The following is a 22,879-nucleotide window of genomic DNA, read 5'->3' on the forward strand; positions in this document are numbered from 1 at the left end:
CATACATAGCTTTTATGCATTCTAATAGGACTTATGTGGTTTGTCTTATGGAATGTATAAGGCTGATGCTTTGGCAAAAATGTATAAGTGAAACACATGAATTAAATAATTGATTTTCGTTTCGTGTAGGAATTCGACCAGGGCCCAGGTCAAGCAGCTGCCCAGAAAGGAAGTCTTTCACGTTTGCCCTGTGCACCTCTGAAGGTTCCCATCAGGTATTTGAGTACAACAGCGATTGACGTAGCCCCCTTGGAACGGAAATGAAAGCGAACAAACCTGATGTTGCACAACAAGCTGGCGTGTTTTTTTAGTTCTTTTTTTTTTCTTTTCAGCAAAACAACAAAATCCTCTATCTCTCTCTTTATTCTTTTAATCTCTTACCTAATCGGAAGCTAGTGGGACCAACAAGCCTGCTAGTGAGAGGAAAGTCGTTATGCTATACGGTCTAGCATAGGCCACGACTAAATTTCCGTAGGTTCATGCCTGGCTTAAGTGCAGATCGGTAGGTAGCAGCCGGCCAGGGTGTGAACTGAGCAATAGCAATAACAATAACAATTTTTCATAGAAATCTGTGAAATAATTTTAGTGTGTACCCCTTAAACCGCAGTATAAATACTTTTTTCGAACACATAGTGGGCCGGACAAAACAAGGCCGTGGGCCGTACGTTCGACAGACCTGCTTTAAATAAAACAGGAATTTCGGACAAATAAATATACTTGGTATATTAATTTAATAGCTTGTTTATATTGTTCTTCCTTCTATCGTTTAAAGATTATTCCGCAAGAAAAAAAACGAATTAATATGTATAAAAATAGCATTCTTTTTTATAGACCATATACAAACGACTGTAAGCAAAATTTTAATCTCACACGAGTTGGAACCAAACAAAGTTACCTATACTGCAGATACTTTCCAATGTCAATTATAAGTAAACCTCAATATCATACCGCAAAAGAGTGGCATTTGCACTCACAGCTCTTATCCTATCCACTATATGCATTTCGAGTGCTAGTACAACATATTTTCTATAACGTCGGCTAATAAAGGCATCGGTCAAGCAAAGCCTATTATAAATTGAATGTTTCCATCAGTATTAGTGTAAAATAGCTACTACAATCGATTTGGTTTACACGTTATACATCAATTTCGAACAAATATGTTTTTAATTTCCTGCGCGTAGCAATCACAATCGCGTCGTTGTCTGCGTCGAGCGACAACCATATACCAAAAATAAATAGTACACTACCTATATCCGGTATACGATACTACGATATTAAATAATCCAATGCTTTGTGTTTGTTGTTGTCGAATTTGACTAACGCATCAGATATTTTCTCTTCCTCAAAACCCAGATCCAATAACTCACTAAGCGGTATCAGATGTTCCACGATCTGTCCAAAAAATAGGATAAAACATTGAATCGAAATAGTTAGCTGAATAATTGTAGGTCATTTACCTTCTTATCATCATGTCCTATTCGTTTTAGCACCGCCGCTACGCGCTCTAATGGGAATCCCATCGACTCGATACGTTTCACTAGATTCTGATCGCTTGGTGATAATCGATTATATAGAGTCAAGTCCTGCGCGGTTGCAGATTTTGCAATGGACTTATCTGTGACAAAAAATAAATAAAAATGTTGTATGTATGTTCACACTTGATGCTGTGAGCTCGTAGCTGAACTTACCCTCTTCTTGGTGATTCTTTTCTGCAACAGATTGACTATTGTTTCGTGTTCTTCGCTGTGCGGAGTCTTTCACTTCTTCGTCCAGCTGGCGGACAATGTCCGGTACACTTTTAGATTTAGATCTCATAGAGGACACCTCGACAGAGTCACTCATCGAGCCATCAGTAGCGACCACGCTACCATAGCCGGTAGACGGGGTCTCAGCAACGGTCGTACTACCTTGAGCTGAATAGTTGTAACCAGGCATTAACTGAGATTGATGACCGTAAGCGTTGGAGTAAAAATATGCATTTGCATACGTGGACTGCGTTGTTGAATTGTTGGAGGAACTTGTATACGGATAGTAATTGTAAGTGCTAGATCCTAGACCCTGGCTAAAAGGTTGGTACTGAGATTGAACCGATGGTTGATAGGAAGTACCAGCAGCGGAATTGTATTGACTAAGGAAGCGGTTATCTGCTGAAGCGTAGCTAGCTGTCGAAGAGGCAGCGTACTGTCCATAGTTATACTGGTAACTGTTGTAAGATTTATAATAATCACTTGTTGGGACTTGCTGTTGAGGGTTCGGTAGATACACTGCTTGTGGATATTGTGACTGTTGCTGATAGTCGGGCGGCTGCTGAGTTGTGGTCACATTCGTACTCTGTTCAGGAGAAGTCTCGTTAGATTGATGTTTGACATTCAAATCTTGTCGCTTTTCAAGCGGTTTGGCATTCTTTTCATTAGAATCTTCAGGACTTCGCACTGAACCAGAATTAGAAATATTTAAATTATAAACCTGAGCCAAAATGTCCAAATCGTTTATAGTTTTCAACTCCATGTTATCAAAAGGACTGGAAGTGTCATTTTCAAAATCTGAATAGTTTATCTTGTTGTAGATGTTATTGTTGTTATTATTCAACAGGTTAGTATTCTTTGGAATGCTGAAGTTTAGTGGTGTACCAGAATCGATCACTTTACCAGTGGCGCCTATCATCGCCGCCGCTACCTCGGGGAGTACCGTCGGCATAAGAATTGTATCAAACTTATTCATATGACTATACTGCACTGTTCCAGAACTAACTACTAAAGGTGTCTGATTTTTGAGAACTTGCTCCTCAGACGATCCCGATGGCGAAGATTCATCATTTTCCTCTGATGGCTCATCTTCGCCTTCACTGGCACTGGAAAGGTCATCGGTGTTAGGGTAGGAAATCTGGTTCAACTTACGCTTTTGCTCTTCATCTACCAATCTCGCCCGTTCCTGTTCCTTGAGTCTCACTCGTTCATCGCGTTCATCACGTTCCTTTTCCTTAACCGCCCGCCACTCAGTAATCCGTTTAAGTACTGTTTCCTCCAGCTCAAATGCATAGCCGATCACTGCTCGCAAGGCAACACCATTTTCGACCTGTGCCAATCGATTTATAACACTCTGCGGAAGTGTAATCTTTGGAGGAGGTTTAAAGCGCTCCGATATCTTCACCGGGACTCCATCCATGTAATTAGGTGGACTCTGGGACATTCTATATTGATAGCCTTCGTTTTCGGCATTAGCAAACGCAACCGTAGAGACGATGATTTCATCAAGGTTTTTTTTTCCTTTCTACTATCTTTACCGCAGCAGACTGTGCATAAATTGGATTAATATGTTCCTTTGTGATAGCGTTCAGACATCGTCAATCCCTGCAAGCGTACATCCAAATCGGTACAGAAAAATATCAATAACGAATTAATATGATTCTTGCATGAGTACTATAGTAAAATATTTGATTAATATTACCTTGAATCATAGAGTTAACTAACAGAAATTTACAATCTCTGGTAATGCTATAGAGTAACCAAAACGAAATGCAAAATATTTTCCGTCTTCTTGATGCAAAATAAACGTCAAATAATGTCACAATTTCGAACGAGGGATAAACCGCTCGGTTAAGATTATTTCAGCTGTGGCTACACTTACAAAATATCCATACACAAATAAAACTACCCAAAATTTAGGTTTTTTAAACCCGAATTTGAGTTTAGCGACCTCTCTCCGTTTATTTCCCCTCACGGAGATGAAATACTACCCAAAATTAATCACTTTTCCCTCAAGTCCCGGGTTCAGCCCAATAACCCAAATTTGAGTAATTAACATACTAGTTTCCATTCACACCAACAACAAAAAAATTACTTACTCTTAAGTATATTCTACCTAAAGAGCCTGAATTTATAAAGAGACGACATGTCAAAATTGGAACAATCGATTGTCTGTCAAAGTCATAGGAAAAGTCATTCCAATCGAGCAGAAGACCTGTCAAATGGATAAGATGTAAATTCACGCTCTTTAATTCTACCCAAAATTAAGTTTAACTCTCGTAAATTTGAGAATATGCCATTTATTTAAAAGTAACCTAATGGGCTGAACTATTGACCTTTCTGACGTTTATACACGAAACGAAAATCAACTATTTTATTCATGTGTTTCACTTATACATTTTTGCCAAAATATCAGCTTTATACCACAGAAAAACAGACATAACACATTGAATATTTCTCACTGTAAAATATCGTCGCAAAAACATTACCGCCATCTGTTGAATACACTGTGGTGGGTAGTACGCTGAACAGATGGCGGTAGTGTGTAAACGTCAAACGCAAGGGAATTGACTATGCGCGCCACAGGTGGCGGTACTACCAACTACGATACTTTTAAATTGACTGTTAAATGCTTGTTCTATGAACAACTTGCGAGTGTTATGTCTGTTTGTCTGTGCTTATACATTCCATAAGACAAACTACATAGGTCCTATAAGAATGCATATAAGGTATGTGTGACCGCTTATACATTTCATTTGAAACATGATCTTCATTAATTTTTTGCATGGCGTCTGCTTATTAGTTGACTTATACATTTTATGAATAATCAGCAATAAAAATTTGCAAAAAGGTATAAGGAGATTTCTATCCGTGTAACACAAACACTTGCGTAATCCTATTTTCAAGCGCTAAATTTGCTATCCTCACTTTCGCTCCAGGCAAAAATATTGGTTTGTTATTGTTATCCTCACTTTCAGACCATCAATACCCGTGTGCATAGAATGCACTATACCCTAATAAAAAAATACCATAAACGAACTGTCTCCCGGATGGGTAAACTATCCCACAAATGGTTTGGATTCCACCCCGAATACGTCGTTTAGCTCTCTTTTTATGGGTATTTTTATAAGGGTATACACTCAATAATAAATTACATTAAAAATAAGCTTAAAAAATGCAAATTACCGCTTCACATTATTGAGTCCGGCTGTAGTCATGCATGATTAAATTCTAATTAATCACTTGTGATAAAAAATTATTTTTTCAGAATTAAGTTTTATTCTTTTAGAATATTAATATATAATCAAAAATGATTAAAAATCAATCAAAAAAGATTCAAATTAAATCAAAAATGATTCAAATGTATTCAAACAAGATAACTTTCAATTTAATCAACCATGATTAAACCAACCGGTGGAAACTAGTGATTTTAAATTGGCCCAAGTACATCTATAAGCGACCTCATTCTAGTCGAAATAAACTTCATTTTGAGTTGTTTTTAATTTTCTGTACATAAAAAAATCCACCCGATTTCCTTCATGCTTACTTGAAAGTTCCCATTAAAAGAATAGCTTGTACTCGTTTTTTTTCTAATCTGTCAGAAATTATTATTTTCAAAAAAATTAAAATTTACACTTTTTAAAAATGAAGCAACAGGCCCAAATTTTCCTTTCGTTAGAGTAACCGGAGCAGGTATAGAGATTGCTAAAGTATGATTGTGTCAGTGATTTGTATTCATCGGGAAAATTTTCCGCTATGAAGTTTTTTTTCCCGATGAAAACATTTTGCGTATACGTATATCTGACGTAGTGTGCGTACGATAAACGTCAGCAATCTCTATAGTCTGGCATAAAGCACACTACACACAAAAAAAGTTGTTGAATATTACATCCAAACTGCTGCAACCAGGTCAATCCATCGGTTGTGTAATATAACGTTGTACGATGTACATCGATTTTGCGAACAAAATTACATCCATTGATGTAATATTGTATCTGCTTTTTGCTATTACATCATTATTTCATATACATCAGCTTGAATTACATTGATCGATAATACATTTTTTTGCTGTTTACACGACCTATTGTGATTTTTAACTCCAGAAAAGTATCCATTAACAAGTGACACCGCAGCTGAACTTATTTCAACCCATTTCAAAACCATACCAGCAGTGATGCCAGCAGTACAAATGAAAAAAAAAGTGTGAAGAACAAGAAGAGGAATTTGGGATTGTCTCTCCTCCGCGGCCTGAGGTGATGGTAGAACGAAGAATCAGTGAAACTTTTCGATCAGATAACGATTGCCAGAAAGTGAAAATTCACTTCTAATTTTTCATCGAAACTTCTCGGAGTACAAATTCATGTTCCGCTTAGTAGTGAAATTCAATTTTCACGGAAAAAGTGCGTCGTGTGCAAACTAGAAGTGCAGCAAATACAGTGCCTGTGTGGAGGCTACGCGCTGGCCGGAAAATTTTCTGTCGGGCTCGGGCATCGCCGTCGCGAAGGAAGCACATAAAGTGAACAAGTGAATTTGAATGTTTTTTATTCTTAGCCGTCTACCAATCGGTTCTAGTATTCGTAATTCTGGTAGATCTCTAAGCCTCTTTCGCAAATTAGTCATTACTAGCTAATATGGTTGTTTGTGGTCCAGATTTGGGATGAGTCATTCCGAGAAAAGAAGGTTGTAATCGAAAAAGTGTTCCCTGGCGAGATGGACCAAACTGGTCTTCGCCGTCTGTAAAGACAGTCGCAAAGAAAAAAAAAGTGTTCCCTAGCGGTGGCTACTCGACGGATTTGAGCAATCATAAACTCCAGCCAGTGACAACGTAAATGAGTGGAAAACAAAGTAGACATTTTGAGGCAGTAGTTGTGTGAAGGCCGAAAAATTCTGTTTTATTTTTGGTGAAAAAGAAAGGTTTTCAGTTTTTAATTCTCCCCTCAGCTAAGACGGTGTCACATTGCATTTTTTTTTTTTTCTATTTGATTATTTTGGCAAACTGTTAAGTAATTAACTACTCCTTCCTACTCGCGACCTCGTATGACAGACAGAGATACATTGGCTGTCCGGATAGGATTGTGTTCTCAAGTCTGTGTGAGTGCGTGCAGTATTCGACGAGGAGCGTCCGGGATTAATCAAACACACAAAAAGAGAAACCAAGAGTACGAAAAGACGGGCGTGCACATAATCAACATCATCAAAAGAGAACAAGAGTAGTTATTCCAACAATAACAACAGCAACGACTAAAACGACGACGACGGCCGCGAGTGTGGAGAAAGGTTCTTTATTCCGCTGCTACGATCAAAGCTTCGATCAACATCTGAAGTGTATGTTGTACATTGAATAGCAGCAACAAGCTTTGCTGTTTCTTGGCACAGGGGGAACGTTCGATTCCTTCAACAACAGCAGTAGCTAGTAACAACAATAACAATGACGGAATACAAACTGGTAGTGGTCGGCGCTGGAGGCGTTGGCAAATCTGCACTCACGATACAGCTCATCCAAAATCATTTTGTGGACGAATACGATCCAACCATCGAAGATTCTTATAGGAAGCAGGTGGTGATTGGTAAGTGAAATTAGTCATCTTATCTGGGTAATTGAAACTATTACATATGTTGGCTGCCAGAGTTGTAGGGTAAATAATAATTGTTTTGTTTTTCATACGGGGAAATAAAATTTAGTCGGCTATCACTGAAAGAAATACCTTTCGACTTTTTCATTTGATTAGCTACGATGGGTTCAATCCTCATGAATTGTAGACGTCTTAGTCGATTACCTCGGGAATACCTGTATAAAGAGAGAGTGAGAAGGATTAGTAATTTCCTTTTAATTCCACTACCTTATTTGCTTATCCTAAACAGATACGCGAAAAAGGATTCTATAACATTCCCCAGAATGCAACATTCCCCAGAAAAACATTCCACAGAAAAGTATTCCCCAGAAAAGATGATGAAATTAGTAATTTTCACTTTTCTTTTTTTTTTACTATTGATAATACACTATGTTTACTTTTATGGAACTATGTATTTATCAATTCCAAACCATTTTTTAGCTCTTTATAAAATGACAACCCTTAAGTTTTCGAGCACTTCGTTCATCATTTAAAAAGTAAAAGGGTCTATTATGCAATCCAATTCAAACAGTCGGATACTGTTAAACCACAGACAAACAGACATAACACTCGCAAGATGTTCATCGAACAAGCATTTAACGGTCAATTTAAAAGTATCGTAGTTGGTAGTATCGCCACCTGTGGCGCGCATAGTCAATTTCCTTGCGTTTGACGTTTACACACTACCGCCATCTGTTCAGCGTACTACCCACCACAGTGTACTCAACAGATGGCGGATATTTTTTAACGACGATGTTTTACAGTGAGAAATATTCAATGTGTTATGTCTGTTTGTCTGTGGTTAAACCTTATCGAAGAATTGTTCGACCTGAGTTGATGGATTAAAAAATCGGTGCATGGAACGTTGAACTACCGATTACAAATTTATAACATTATTCCACTCGTTATTATCCCAAATGGTCATAACCCCGAATCCCTTGCGAAAAGCTATTGATTGTATATTTTCCTTATATATTAAAAGAAGGGAATATTCATCTATATCCAAAGAATTAATTATTTCCTTTTCTTATATTTTCAAAGAAGGGAATATTCCATCCTTTATCATATATTTAGGTTTTCTTTTATATATTCAAAGAAGGGAGTATTCCCTTCTTTATCGTATATCCAAAGAATTAATTATTTCCTTTTGTTATATTTTCAAAGAAGGGAAAACCTATTCATCCATTAAGGTCTCCTAAAACCCCTTGACCCATTAAGAAGTTTTGTTTTCTTCTTTTTATATACACGAAAAAAGATTCCAGGAGTGACTATAATAAACAAAAATAGTAAATCTAATACATGTCATACTTTTCGGGGGAATGTTATAGAACCGCGAAAAAGTCTTAGCGCACGATTAATTATTAGGGGAGAACAGTACATAACGCACCCCCGGGGTAAGACGCACTTTTTCATTTTATTTTGAGTTTTTCTTGGAATTTTTAATCCAATTCTAGGATTTATCGTGCAGGATTTTGAGTTCAGATGCTATGCTAGAAGTGCTGCTTGATAAGACAACAAAAAAGTTACGTAAAAGCCATGAAAAACACAAATGAAAGTCAGCTGGTGCGTTCTGCCCAGGGGGTGCGTTGTATACCATTCTCCCCTACTTGTAAAAGAAGTAAGATCCATGTTCAAAGTCCCTCCCCTTGGCTAGTTTTTGCACCTTGCTGTTGGTGGGCGGGCTTAATTTCATGCTAGTGGAGTGTTGGAGACGGTGGGTTTATGGTCGGCGTTGCTGGCTCATGCCGCGATAGAATGGCGTCATGGGCAGGCAATGGAGATTACTGAGCTTCCCCTCTCTGATAAACCACTCCATGAGAGAACCAAAGATCTAGTCTAGCAGTGATAGTATCACACTTGTTACTCTTTTAATTGAAAGCCGCGTTGTAGTACGCTTACGTATAGGCACTGACGTTGGGTGTGATACTGGCGGGTTTTGCCGCAAATCACTCTTATTTTATTTATTTTTACGCAGATAGATTCATTTGGGTTTGCAAGGGAATTATCCTATTGAAATATTTCAGAAAGTGCCCAACAGTGCTCCTTCTATTTGCGTGACAAGCTTTCATTGTTGTTTTCATTGAATTATTACTCAGGAAACAATGTTAAACATCATTTTTGTACATGGTATTGTAACTAATCTTATATGTGCTTCATTTTGATTTGGGATAAGTGTTTGAACTATGGCTCGGGATTTCCACTGTGGTGTGCTTCTATTGTGACATACCCATATGTATTTTTGTGGTGCGACATAGTGGAAGCGTGAGAGCGTAGTTGGAACATTTACCCTATACAATATACAATTTAAAATTAGCTTGGAAACTAACTTCAAAGTGAAGCATTTGAGTCACTTGAAGGTGTCATCTGGGAAGAACAAAGATATAATTAATATATGTAAAAGCCAGAAGTACTTGAAACACGTTAAATTGTAGTTTAAAAGCATGGGTTATGATTGTGTAGGTAGATTAGAGATTTCAGTTATTTATTAAATAAACTTCAATTATAGAATTCAGAAAGTTAATTAACATAAGAGATAGGACGCGGGGGGTCCGCTTAGGGAGGCGTCTAGCCTATGAAGTTGTATAATAAATCTTCCTATTTAGTGTATTTGTTAATTACAGACAATGTCAATAGCGAAAGTCATATCTTCAACCAGGCGCTTACGAACAAGTGAAGTTTTAGGAAAGATGTGTTAAATATGTTGATAGGTTTGAAATAAGAATTAGGATTGTTGTGCTTTAGTTTTCGGTAAGGTATGATGTGTCAACAAAGCCCTTTTGAGCAAATTTTCAAACATCAAATTGATTGAGTGATTTATTGAAAGACATTGCGTTGCGAAAATTGACAAGTCATACATCTAACATAACTACTAACACTAAAATGATCCCGGAACTAACACTTATCCATTGCACTTTTAGTTATATATTAGTTTTATTTTTCTACTAAGTCATCTATGCTTCTTTCTATTGTTTGGATCAAGTACAACTAATACTAATCTACCTTTATGTATGTTTTACTCCCTTTTAACCCATTATCTTTATGAATGGCGAATCATATGACGTGAGACACGTACAAGCTGGAACTCAAAGAATTACTTCGAACAGGATGTCAAACAAATTCAGGACCAATCCAAATGAGACCAAATGAGGCATCGGGGAGTTATATATTCTGGGAGAGGTATTTGATAAATAATCAAAAAGTGGTAAGTTAAAATCAGAGCCAAGGATCATGAGAGGTAATTGTCAATAATTCATTAATTAGTAGAAATCTCGATAACTTTTTCAAGGGAGCGTATCGGCTTTTGTAGGCGGTGCGTTTGGTCGTCGATTTGGCTTAACTGGTGGCTCGCCCACGCGGGCTGGCACTATCATCAGATAGGGGAAATTTTCCTCTACCTGCTGGTGGTGTTGATGAGCGTGTGCGAGCTGCCGTTTGCGCCGGATCGACGATCGGATGCATTGTTTGCAGGAGCTGGTGCTTCCCTTTGAAAAAGTAATCGAGAAATAACCATATTATCCTGTAATTGATATTACTATTTTTATATATCAATGAAATTAGTCATGACAGAGTAACAGATGGGGAAGGACAATAGACACAAGTTGACACAATAAACAAGACAAGTGGGGGTTAATACACAAGACAAAATGACAAAATAAGTGACGACAGAAGACAAGACTGCGACAAAATTCAACCTTAAAAAAAAAGGAATGCGCAATTATATTATCAAAACTATTTGGATCAGCACAAAAACAACAGTGACCAAACGGGCACCATAGCCTAGGAACGTCTGTGTGTTGATTTAAAATAGAGGCTCATAGAAGCAAAATTGATCAATAAAAGGGGTCCAGTGTAGAGTTTAAGCAAGTGCTGCCACTGGATCACTACAAAAAAAAAAAAAGAAGTAAGATCCATGTTCAAAGTATTTATTACTTCACGAATACTGTTGCACTTCATTGTTACATCCCTATTTACCTTGTCGAGTAGTAGACCAGTAACCAGTGTCAACATTTCAAAGGGGCGTAATTGTATTTGTAAACAATGACTTTAGCAGTCGATTTCTCGTGAAATTAAAACTTACTCATGAAGATTAATTACACCACCAGGTAGAGGAATGTTTCCTTTGCCTGCTAACGTTGTTAATTTGAAGGGATGGACTTTTATTTGCGAGAAATCGATAGCTAAAGCCATTGTTTACAAAAGCAATTACGCCCCTTTGAAATGTTGGCACTCAATTAATCAATAAATTCTGATTATTCAAGCTTTTCATAAATTACATAATTTCCATTTGGAAAGACCAGCGATTTTAAGAACACTAATCAATAAATTCCGGATTTTTCAAGCTAAGCGTAAATCCATAATTCACTGTAGTTTCCAGTAACTTCTGCTTCTAATTATTTTTTCTTCTTAATTTGTGCAGTTTATTTAGTTATGTATTCCTCCAAAAACTGCTTCCTTGACCTTAAGAAAAGTTTGTCAATTGATAGGTTATCGTCAGGAATAAATAATATACAAATTACAAATTAATAAGACCCTACTTTCTCGAGCTTCTAGAAAAAAACGTGTTCAATCTCTAATAAACAAATACCATAAACGAACTGTATTCCGGATGAGTAAACTATCCCACAAATGGTTTGGATGATACCCTGAACACGTCGTTAAGCTCTCTTTTATTGTTATTTTTATTAGGGATGACACCGCTCCAACTAGCTCGAAGTTGCTCGCACTTACTGGTGATTTTATCAATAGGAAAAATTAAAACCCCCTAAATTAAATCGCCCCTTGAGAAATACGTCACGCAATCACAATCCCCTCCCCTCCAGTTATAGACCGAATAGAAGCTTGTTTGGCAATGAATTTTATACATAAATTCTGCCTCGTTGAATCCAAATAGGGGAAATGACGGCTTCGACATGCCAGACTATTTTCGGCAACCCAAAATGAAACACTATTTTCACTGGATTTTCTTACGAAAACACTTCGCTGAATGCATGCAAACGATTCCTTATGCTTTCAGCTTCAATTTGACTATATTTTTACCACTGAGAAAAAGCAACCTAGCAAGGTTTTCTTGAAATGAAACTCACGCACTACAAATTATAGCTGATTTCGAGTTGCCGATAATAGAACAGCAGATTTACATGCAGTTCAAATGGAACGGTTGCCGAAGAAAAACTGGTTGCCGACAATACTCGCTCTCACTAGAGAAGATTGGAGCTTTGTAAAAGCGTTTCAAAACAGTTTTTGACAATTCTTTCGACTGAAATTGTTAGAGCAGCTGGCAGCAAAAGATTGTAAACAAACCAATACTGCATATGTGTGCGTTCCATAGAGAAAAAGGCTATAGAAAGAAGGTCGCTGCTTAGGTTGCCGAGAATACGTAAATTCCCCTATAAACTCAGATTTATGTTACACGTACTCAGTTATTGTGAAAAACAAAATTCACAATAATACTTTCAAATTCTTCTACTTTATCCAGTATGAATTTATGTTCTGTCTTTGAAAATTACACTTGAATTTTATGAAATAGGCCTATCTTAACCAAGATATGATCTCTAATTTATAATAGATCGAAAAATTAAGAAAAGTTTATTTGTTTATTTGTTATGTTTGCATCAACAGACTAGAAATAGTCCAAATGATGTGTTGTAAAAAAAGTACAGATTAAACAGCCTACATATACTACAGCTACAAACGAAAATAACTAGGAAAGCATTGTCAAGTTACTAAAAAACTTAAATTTTACACTTAGCTGTTGGGCGTCAAGCGCCTTCGGTCAGCAAACAAGGCAGAGAATCTTCGGCGAAGCATATTCCATGTCAAGTGAAAATCGAACATCGACGCTACTCGGTTGAACACTCGCTGCAAGCCGTAAATAGCGCTCCCTAAGCTATAATTAGTTCGAAGAAGTGGAAGTCTCAGCATAGACTGTTGCGTAGTGATCGAGGTTGAACATTAATGTTCACTTGTTGCAGAATTGCTTCGCAGTCGATTCTTCCTTGCAGAGTATCGGCGACGGTTAAGGCTCTGAAAACATCTCTTCGGATACGTAAGGGCTCGACATTGATCAATTGGCAGCGATTCTCGTAGGTTGGAAGATGAAGCTTATGCCTTGTTCAGACTGGAGAGTTATAATATGTTATAACGGTTGTCAAATAATTGCAACACAGAAACCACCATCAAGATAGCTCTATAACATGTTATAACTCTGTAGTCTGAACGTACTATTATAGTACGTTCAGACTACAGAGTTATAATATGTTATAGCGCTATCTTGATGGTGGTTTCAGTGTTGCAATTATTTGACAACCGTTATAACATGTTATAACTCTCCAGTCTGGACAGCGTTTTACGGAGCGCGAAGCGAAGAAAACGTCGTTGCACAGATTCAATTCGCTCGGACCCATTATTGTAGTTCGGGCTCCAGACTGCAGAGCAGTATTCCAACGTAGATCGTACGAGAGAGCAATAGAGCGATTTCAAGCAGTAAATGTCTGTGAAGTTCTTAGTAATCTTGAAGACAAAGCCAAGAATTCTGGACGCTTTGTCGACGACATACGGTATATGGTGTGAGTATGTCAGCTTTGAGTCTAGAAAAACGCCTAAGTCTTTCACGCAATGCACCCGTTCGATAGTCGTGCCTAGTAGTTTGTAGTTGAAAATAATCGGTTGTTTCTTGCGTGAGAAAGTAATGACTGTGCTCGGAGATGAGCCAGCCTGCGGCTGAAAATCTCCTTAATAAGGGTTCAGCGTGTAGTTGCATTTGGGAGTTGGTAGATGTCACTTGACGGAGGAAGGATGTTCGAGTAGGGCCGCTGGAAACCAAGATACTTTCAGGCGATAATATATTGGTCGGTTGATCATACTTGCCAATAACAGGAATGTGGAAGACCACTTCTCCCATCTCAAACGCAGGACCGGGACACCTGCTGGTCGCTGGCAGGAGGGGCGCGAATGCGATAAGCGTAATAGGGGATACGTGGATACGTCTATTAACGTCTCTTTAAACTGTTCCCTTACAAGAGGAGAATTTAGTTCATTCGAGACGGGACGGAATAGGGGCTTCCTCAGGGCAAACGGCAAGAATGCGTCCCGGAGAGCAGTTGAGTGATTGTAATTCATAAATGTACGTGTTTTCATGGAAATTTTCATTACACTTCCTTTCTGAGCCAGATTTATGCTACGCCTCTAGAAAACTAAGCTTGGATACTGGTCCAAAATTCATCGAATTAAGAATATTCAATTTAAGTGAAGACAACATATAAAGAAGACTGGCAACTCTTCCATTTTCTCAAACGATCGACATGAGACAGTCACAATCGCGTCATCTGCCGCTTAAAGGTGAATGCTCCGAACGAATTGGATAGCAAAGGTTCCATCCTCAGAAGAAAGATTTGTGCATTTGCTCATTTTTCTATGCGTTGCTTCCACCTTCGCTCAAGCACAGCGCTACTGTGTCTGTCGCTCGGATTCAGGCAAAGTTGCCAGTCTTCTTGATATGTTGTCTTCGATTTAGGGAAGGTAGATATTAAATTTTAATTTAAAAAAAAAAGTACATTCAAGATTTTAGCCCCATTTTTTTCAAAAACAGTGCTCTACAAATTATTCATCTCTGCTTTATTGTGCTCAACATTATAAGGAGAGATCGAAATATGTATAAGTAGAGATAAATCGAGAGATAAATGACTGGACCAAGTGTACGAGAATCCGATAACCTCAAACCGCTATGGCCAATCCTACTGCACCCCTTCTGGTCTTCACGGAGACGCCTTGTGCGTAGTGTGAAGGAATTTCAACTGAAACATATCCGTTGCGTAGGGATTACTGATACGAAGAACGAAGGTACGTGGTACTGTACCGAGGAATCATGCGAACGGATCAAGAAGCGCAAGGCCGCTGCCATAGTGGACCGCCGTTATTGCTAGAGTGGAGAAGGAATCGAAGCGTATGCATCTGTGGGTAGATCAAAGCTCATGACATTCAATAATTTGTGATAATATTGAACAAGTACATCTGGTATTCTTCCGGGCAAACTGGGGCAAATGGAAAATACTTCATGCACCAAATCCTATCATGCAACAAATTAAATTTCAAGAATTGACAATTCTTTTGTTCCCTCCCCTTGGCTAGTTTTTGCACCTTGCTGTTGGTGGGCGGACTTAATTTCATGCTTTATAGTGGAGTGTTGGAGACGGTAGGTTTATGGCCGGCGTTGCTGGCTCATGCCGCGATAGAATGGCGTCATCGGCAGGCAATGGGAATTACTAGGCTTTCCCTCTCTGATAAACCACTGCATGAGAGAACCAAAGATCACACTTGTTACTCCTTTAATTGAGAGCCGCGTCGTAGTACGCTTACGTATAGGCACTGACGTTGGGTGTGATACTGGCGGGTTTTGCCGCAAATCACTCTTATTTTATTTATTTTTACGCAGATAGATTTATTTGGGTTTGCAAGGGAATTATACTATTGAAATATTTCAGAAAGTGCCCAACGGTGCTCCTTCTATTTGCGTGACAAGCTTTCATTGTTGTTTTCATTGAAGTATTACTCAGGAAACAATGTTAAACATCATTTTTTTACATGGTATTGTAACTAATCTTATATGTGCTTCATTTTGATTTGGGATAAGTGTTTTCCACTGTGGTGTGCTTCTATTGTGACATACCCATATGTATTTTTGTGGTGCGACATAGTGGAAACGTGAGAGCGTAATTGGAGCATATACCCTAAATAATTTAAAAATCAGCTAGGAAACTAACTTCAAAATGAAGCATTTTAGTCACATGAAGGTGTCACCTGGGTCGAACTAAGATATAATAAATAGGTATAGGTCAAAATCAAAAGTTCTTGAAACACGTTTAATTTTAGATTACAAGCACAAGTGCAGGTACTTAATAAAGCATGGGTTATGCTTGATTAGGTGAATTAGAGCTTTTAATAATTTATTAAATTAGACTAATGAGATATCATAATCATCAAATGAACTTAAATAAGAAACTTCAGAAAGTCTAATGACATTAAGTAGATTAACAAAAGAATTAGGATGCGGGGGCCGCTTAGGGAGGCAACTAACCTTTAAAGTTGTAGAATAAATCTTCTCATTTAGTCTTGAACTTTAAAAAGAAAACGCAGGCAGACCAATAGCATTTAGCAGATTAACAAGGAGAGGAATAGTTTAGGAAATAAGTAAAAGTAGAGGTATGTGACAATTAATACCTTTTAAACTTTTGGAGGCATTGTATTCCCCTGAGTTTGTTGTACTCGATTACTATATAATTCTCTCAATACGCGAAATCTCTTATATATGCGGTTAAAGCATTTGAGTTAACTTATTTCTTAGTGTTCAAGTACTTACATTTGTAAACAGCAGTCAATGAGCTAAACCCTACGTAAAATCGATCTTTCCTTATGTGGTATTGATGCATGTTTAACTTTTCGCGGCTGTCGGAATCAACGCGCCTACGTCTACGCGCTTACGCAGAAGTGATTCACAATGCGGTAGAGTTCACCAAAAGTTTTTTTTTTTTGAGCTTCTGTAGTATAGAATTTGTTCAGTATGGTCGCGAAATCTTGAAATGATTGATACGTGCGGTAAAATAACTAAATTGAAGCAAAGCTCAACAGTAAAATAAGTAGAATATTTAGGGAGGAAACCAAAATTAATCCACTTGCCAACATAGGCTATCACATTTATTTTGGTGGCACTCTTTAAATGATAATAAGCCTTTTTTCTCGCTTCGGTTGTCTCGCACGGCTTTCGGAATTCGCGCGGTTTTCGTAACTTACATAATTTAGATATTTCGTTCGAAACGGATTTACTTATTCAATCGGTTTACTACGCGGATGTATCTACGCGCACACGTCACAGCATTTTTTCTATAACTATCTTGAAACAATACATACGGAATCCAGTGTTCAAGCGGCTAACATAGGCTAGTCCTTCTGCTGTATTGTCAAAGATAGAAGCAAAATATATTCAAATGGGTCAAGTCTTGAAAATTAAGCTGTCACGCAGCTCCAGCTTGATACCCAAAAAAAAAAAGTATGATGTACATAAATGGAGCGTAACATATCATATAAGTTTACATTATATATCATGTAAAGTTCTAAGACATTTCATGCAATGTAGCAAATATTGTATACAAAAGCCCATTGTTGTAAATAACATTGTTTATAAGTTGCTCGTTTGTGTGAATTAATGTTTACATCACTATTAAAATTCAGAATTTTTATCTGTGCGGGACTGACATCCCTATCTCTACAAGCAACAACTGGTAGTAGTCAATATAGTCGCTATATTCATAGTCTAGCGGAGAGAAATTCCATGTAGCAAAAAAGAGAACCAATTCAAGATCTTGAAGACCAACAAATGAAAAGGGGCTCAAGTTTTATAATCAAAACTACTAAGATGGTTCATTCCTTGCAAACCGAACGCAAATCAAAAGCATCGGGGAATAGGGAAAACGTTCCCCAAGTGAATTATTATGTTGTTTTGCCTAGACAAGCTTTAAATCGCAAGAAAAGTGTTTCCGGAATTTAGGTCGCAAAACCTGATGTGCTCTTATCTGTTGTTGGTCGTGATATGCTCGATTGGTTCCGTTATTTGGCAGTTCAATTGGTTCCCGAAATTCTATCCGCCAGACTATGAATATAGCGACTATAGTAGTCAATATAAGCGAGGGCTCAGACTGTGGGTCCAGCCTGACAACGCATGCATGCGCATGTGTTATCATGGAAATCAGCCATGTTATGTTAAATTTGAATACTTTGAAACTTACACTACGGATACGACATGCCAGGCCCGTGGATGTAATACAATGGCCGCAACTAGGGGAAGGACAGCTCCAAGTATCAGCATCAATACCGATGGTGGAAATATTAAATATTCTAATATGTGTGATATTTGCGAATCTTATACTTAGTCTGACAGTTGTTTTTTTTTGTTTTTGGCTATTTTTGATTTTAAGTGTACATTTGACATTCTTTTAATCAAAAATGGATTTCACACGAGAGGCAAGTCATTTCATGATGCTGGCCACCACCACCAAAAACCGCTCCTTTTATAATAAATTCGGCATTATTTGGCAGCTGATCGCAGTGCACTTCCGTTCCCAGGAAATAGTCATTAATTTCCACGAATTCTTCATCGTCTGCGAACCAATGTGCTGTCCTCCGATGGAACGGGAATCGACCGACTACGCCACCCCTGTAAGCGGAGTCCCAGAATGATGGTTCCGTGGTCGTATTACGCTCGATTTGCCATGAGCCTACAGCTTAGAGAGATTTGCTGCTGGGGGAACGTCCAGTACCGTTTTTATCATGAAAAGCCGAAGTCAAAATCGATCAGAGCGATCGAAAACGAAATCTTGGCAAAAATGATGGCAAACAAAAAGCTGCAGTTACATTGTTAATTTTTTACTTTTGGCTTTCCGCTCGACAGCTAATATCATTAATATTCATACTAAAAATTATAATAATTACCAATTTGAGCAATTTTTACACCAAATATTACTTCAGATCAAGTTGTACTTCCCCTAAGGCCGCAATGATTATTTTCCCTTCTTTTGATCACAAACTGTTCTTTCATATTTTTTTAAAATAGATCATGATAAAAGGTCTAAAGGAGTAATATTTGAAAATGTTGGTTTCTTTCAATAAAATACGGAAGAACAGCTCATAATAAAAGAAGTAAAAATCATCATTTATTTTATGTTTTTTTTTTTTATTTATTCAAATATATCATATATTCATCCAAAAAAACATATACATCCTATATTTTTATTTTACAAAAATAACAAAATTAATACTATGTACTTCTTCTACAACATATGATGAATAGATACAATGGCATTTCTGCCCCACTGGCGCTCCCAGCTCACTGGCGTACTTTTAATAGAGATTTTCCCTTTTTTCAAACATGAGCTGTTCTTTCGAGTGTTATTATTGCTTTCTGACTGATTCTTCTATTTCTGGGAAATTGTACATTCTGGGGAATGGTTCATTCTGGGGATTTTTTCTCTGGGAAATGGTGCATTCTGGGGAATGTCATACAATCGGTATTTCTGTCTCCTCTACGGAATGTATTTGCAATCAAGACTCATCTAATCTATTTTTTACAGATGGCGAAACATGCTTGTTAGATATTCTGGATACAGCAGGTCAAGAAGAATACTCGGCTATGCGTGATCAGTATATGAGAACCGGTGAAGGCTTCTTGCTTGTATTTGCGGTGAATAGTGCCAAAAGTTTCGAAGATATAGGTAGGAAATAATAAGTTTATCATGTGCACACAACTTAAATATGTCCCAAAAACAGGAACCTACCGAGAGCAAATCAAACGCGTCAAAGATGCTGAAGAAGTCCCCATGGTGCTTGTCGGTAACAAGTGTGATCTGCAGGCGTGGGCCGTAGATATGAATCAAGCGAGAGATGTGAGTTTCGGAATGAGTATAAGTTAATCCGAGGCTTAATTCATGTTTTTTTTCGGTTTTCAGGTGGCCAAACAGTACGGTGTTCCATTTGTTGAAACGTCCGCCAAGACCAGAATGGGGGTCGATGATGCCTTCTACACGCTCGTTCGAGAGATCCGCAAGGACAAGGAAAGAGGGAAAAAGAACCGAAACAACAAAAAATTTGGTTCAAGTCGTCGGTTCAAATGTCGACTGCTGTAATTTCGTTTAAGAGAATCGAACGCTGCCCGCTATTTTACTTTTACAATTACACTGTCTATGCATGGGAAAGTATGTGAACCTTTCTACAACCGCACAACTAAGCAACACTCAATATGTGTTGATGATCGTTCCCTTTACCAATCTGCAAAAATCACCACAAAGAAGATACAAAATCTACATTTATCCGCAATATGAAATTTTTTACTATTGTTGTACCAGAACTATCCGTAGTCTTGTTGAAGCGCTTTAAATGCGGATTGGAATACAGGAAATCAGTAAACGACCACAGCGAGGAAACAAAATAAGAAACGATTCAACTAAAATGGCAACCAATTAGCTTTAGGAGAAAATTACGAAAATCTTTTAAATTTTTTTATTTTTTTTTTGTTTTATCATGCAATGTATTTTTTTTTAAATTCTACTCTTTTATCTCAGTGCTATCTATTATGCTTGTAATAAAACAATAACCATAATAAGGTAACTAGTAGCTGGAATTTGTTCTTATCCAGAATGCAATGTCTGAATTTGAGTAAGTAGCATTTAACTAACGTTGACAACGCCTTGGCGGAAAAGAACCTTTTTCACGAACACAATACAAAAGAATGAATTCTTCGTCTACTTATAACAAAGTGCATGTGTCTGGAAAATTTCTAAAAAAAAGTAAACAATAATCCATTTTGTAATCGAATGTAATCAATCAACTAGGGAAAAAAGCGGTCCGAGGTATGTTCAATTATTTTTAGTTGCAGAAAACATGTGAAGCGTGATATACCATTTGAGCTTGGATTGTTTTATTACATGATGGTAGGCAGGTTTCAAATTGGTTTCCAGTTTTCTCACTGTTCTAATGTTAATCAATTTTCCGTGTAACCATTTTCAGCATAACAGTAATTATTGAACGTTGCATGCGCAGTATGACATATGCTGTCATAAGCGTAAGGAGGACAACATGAAACTACTCATACACAGTATCTAAATCACTAGCAGGAAACAATTATTTGTCAATCTATAACGTATTCAGACAAATGGACAATGGTTATAATGTACAATAGTATGACTCGTGTTTACCCTTCCTAATTTTAATCAGTCCCACAAGTAAACACCGAACTTCACAAATCGATATTAATACGTTGGAAAATTAATTGCACTTGCTGAAAGTTTACTCAATATCTCATCAAATAAGAACTGAGCAGACAATTATACTGCATACCTTCATAAACGCATTGAAAACAAATATGAAGCAACTAGTGTAAAGAAATGGTTGATCAGCAAATCTGCGCAGAAATATAATTGGCATATAATGTAAAAATTCCAAATTTTTCACTAATGTGAAGCAAGCATATTTTATTAGTAAAGAGTAAATCAAGAACAAAGTTCCAATGAACTTGTTTAGTAAAAAATACTACACAAGTAAAGAAAATAGCGTAATAAAGGAAGGGTACAGTGTTTGCTTACGCGTTAGTGGTCTATCAAGAGCAACAAATGCGTCGAATTCTACTTTTAGCAGTAAAAACGGATGTGTGCGCTCAAACAAATTTCCAGTGCGCTTAATGACGATAGTCTACTGATGGATAAGATATTCACTGTTGTAAGGCGAATGTAGTAAAAATATTGAACAAATAAAATTGATGAGACGTATTCAATCTAACAATGTCGCTTTTCTTATACATATATTATTGCATGATGACGGCACTGCAGATGTACATTAAAAAAAGGTCACGAGGAACAAAGCGCGTCGTTATATTGTTTCCGAAAGCAGTTCGAGAAACTCGAGATTGTTCGCTGAAAAAAGAAACTATGCGCATCCCGCATAAACGCGAACCATAAATTGACCTTACCTAAAATGGTTAAAAATTGTTTATAATCCCTGCTAAACTTTAACTGAAATGGTTATGGAACTTTACATGAACGTTTAATGATAAAGTTTCAACCTTATGTATTATGGTTTTTTGGAAATGGACCTTACAAATAATGGGTTGTTAAGAACCATTACCATTCCAAATTCTTGTTTTCTCCATACATTTTCAGAAAGAGAACTATATAAGAACGTTTTTACTTATGATTTGAGAACATTAATGGTAATGGTTATGGTAGTCAGTAAGGTCCATTAATGGTTTTGTATTATCGCTCAACTTTACGTGGAATATATCGTGAATTGGTAATCAGTAAATTACAGGCAACCAATTCGCGATATATTCCACATAAAGTTGATCGATGTTACAAAACATCATCCATCATAGCATCCACCTTAATCACATACACCTTACATACAGTATGTGAATATCTTGTCACCGGGTGTTTGAATTTTAACTCTATCATTGTATTTCTTATAACCAGCCAGAAATGTTTGTTCTTCTGGGATATTTCCACTTCCAGAGGTAATTCTACCGATGCATTCAGCATGATTCAGCTTACTACATGCCCAACCTGTAGTCCAGTGTATGCTTGAAAGTCGGTTCCGTCGAATGATTCATCCTCAAGATCTTGTAGAGTTTCCACGTGTTTATCACAATCATTACGTGAATGTTGCTTCTGTACTACGTTAAGCTGTCGTAATTCGTCATTTGCAATGATATGTTTGCTTATGTCAGCTTGCACGTTGCCAACCTTTTTAGGTACAAGTAGTTGGTTAATTACGACAGCTTTGTACGCGGATGAAAACTGAGAAGAATCGGGGTGTGTATTATTTCCGTTTTTCCAGCGTATAACCGAAAAAAAATGCTCAAGGCAGTCTTGTGACAAATTACGAGTACGTAGGAATCTGAAATCATGTTGTGTTTCCAGTTCCTCCCACAATAGTTTAATTGCTAAAATGTAAGAAAGCCATCCACCAATGAAGAACGGGGTTTTC

The 22,879-nt window shown here is 37.4% G+C and overlaps 2 protein-coding genes across 2 annotated transcripts; one reads left to right on the forward strand and one right to left on the reverse strand.

Moving 5' to 3' along the window:
* Positions 1 to 743: 743 nt before the first annotated feature.
* LOC135708729 (uncharacterized protein DDB_G0283357) lies at positions 744 to 3,524 on the reverse strand. The gene is made up of 4 exons (XM_065230839.1): positions 3,448 to 3,524; positions 1,689 to 3,350; positions 1,458 to 1,615; positions 744 to 1,392 (listed from the first exon to the last, which is right to left on the reverse strand). Exons 2-4 carry the CDS (start codon positions 3,187 to 3,189, stop codon positions 1,267 to 1,269), a joined length of 1,785 nt encoding a protein of 594 aa, XP_065086911.1. The 5' UTR covers positions 3,190 to 3,350; positions 3,448 to 3,524; the 3' UTR covers positions 744 to 1,266.
* A 2,477-nt stretch (positions 3,525 to 6,001) lies between these two features.
* On the forward strand, positions 6,002 to 21,679 carry Ras85D (ras-like protein 1). Its single transcript, XM_065230834.1, has 4 exons — positions 6,002 to 7,312; positions 19,477 to 19,617; positions 19,673 to 19,788; positions 19,852 to 21,679. The coding sequence occupies exons 1-4, from the start codon at positions 7,174 to 7,176 to the stop codon at positions 20,026 to 20,028; spliced, it is 573 nt and encodes a 190-aa protein (XP_065086906.1). The 5' UTR covers positions 6,002 to 7,173; the 3' UTR covers positions 20,029 to 21,679.
* The last annotated feature ends 1,200 nt before the right edge of the window (positions 21,680 to 22,879 follow it).

Source organism: Ochlerotatus camptorhynchus, unplaced genomic scaffold, assembly GCF_037179485.1.
Source record: "Ochlerotatus camptorhynchus isolate MF236.1 unplaced genomic scaffold, CSIRO-AGI_Acam_v1.1 ptg000333l, whole genome shotgun sequence".
Taxonomy (NCBI): Eukaryota; Metazoa; Arthropoda; class Insecta; order Diptera; family Culicidae; genus Ochlerotatus; species Ochlerotatus camptorhynchus.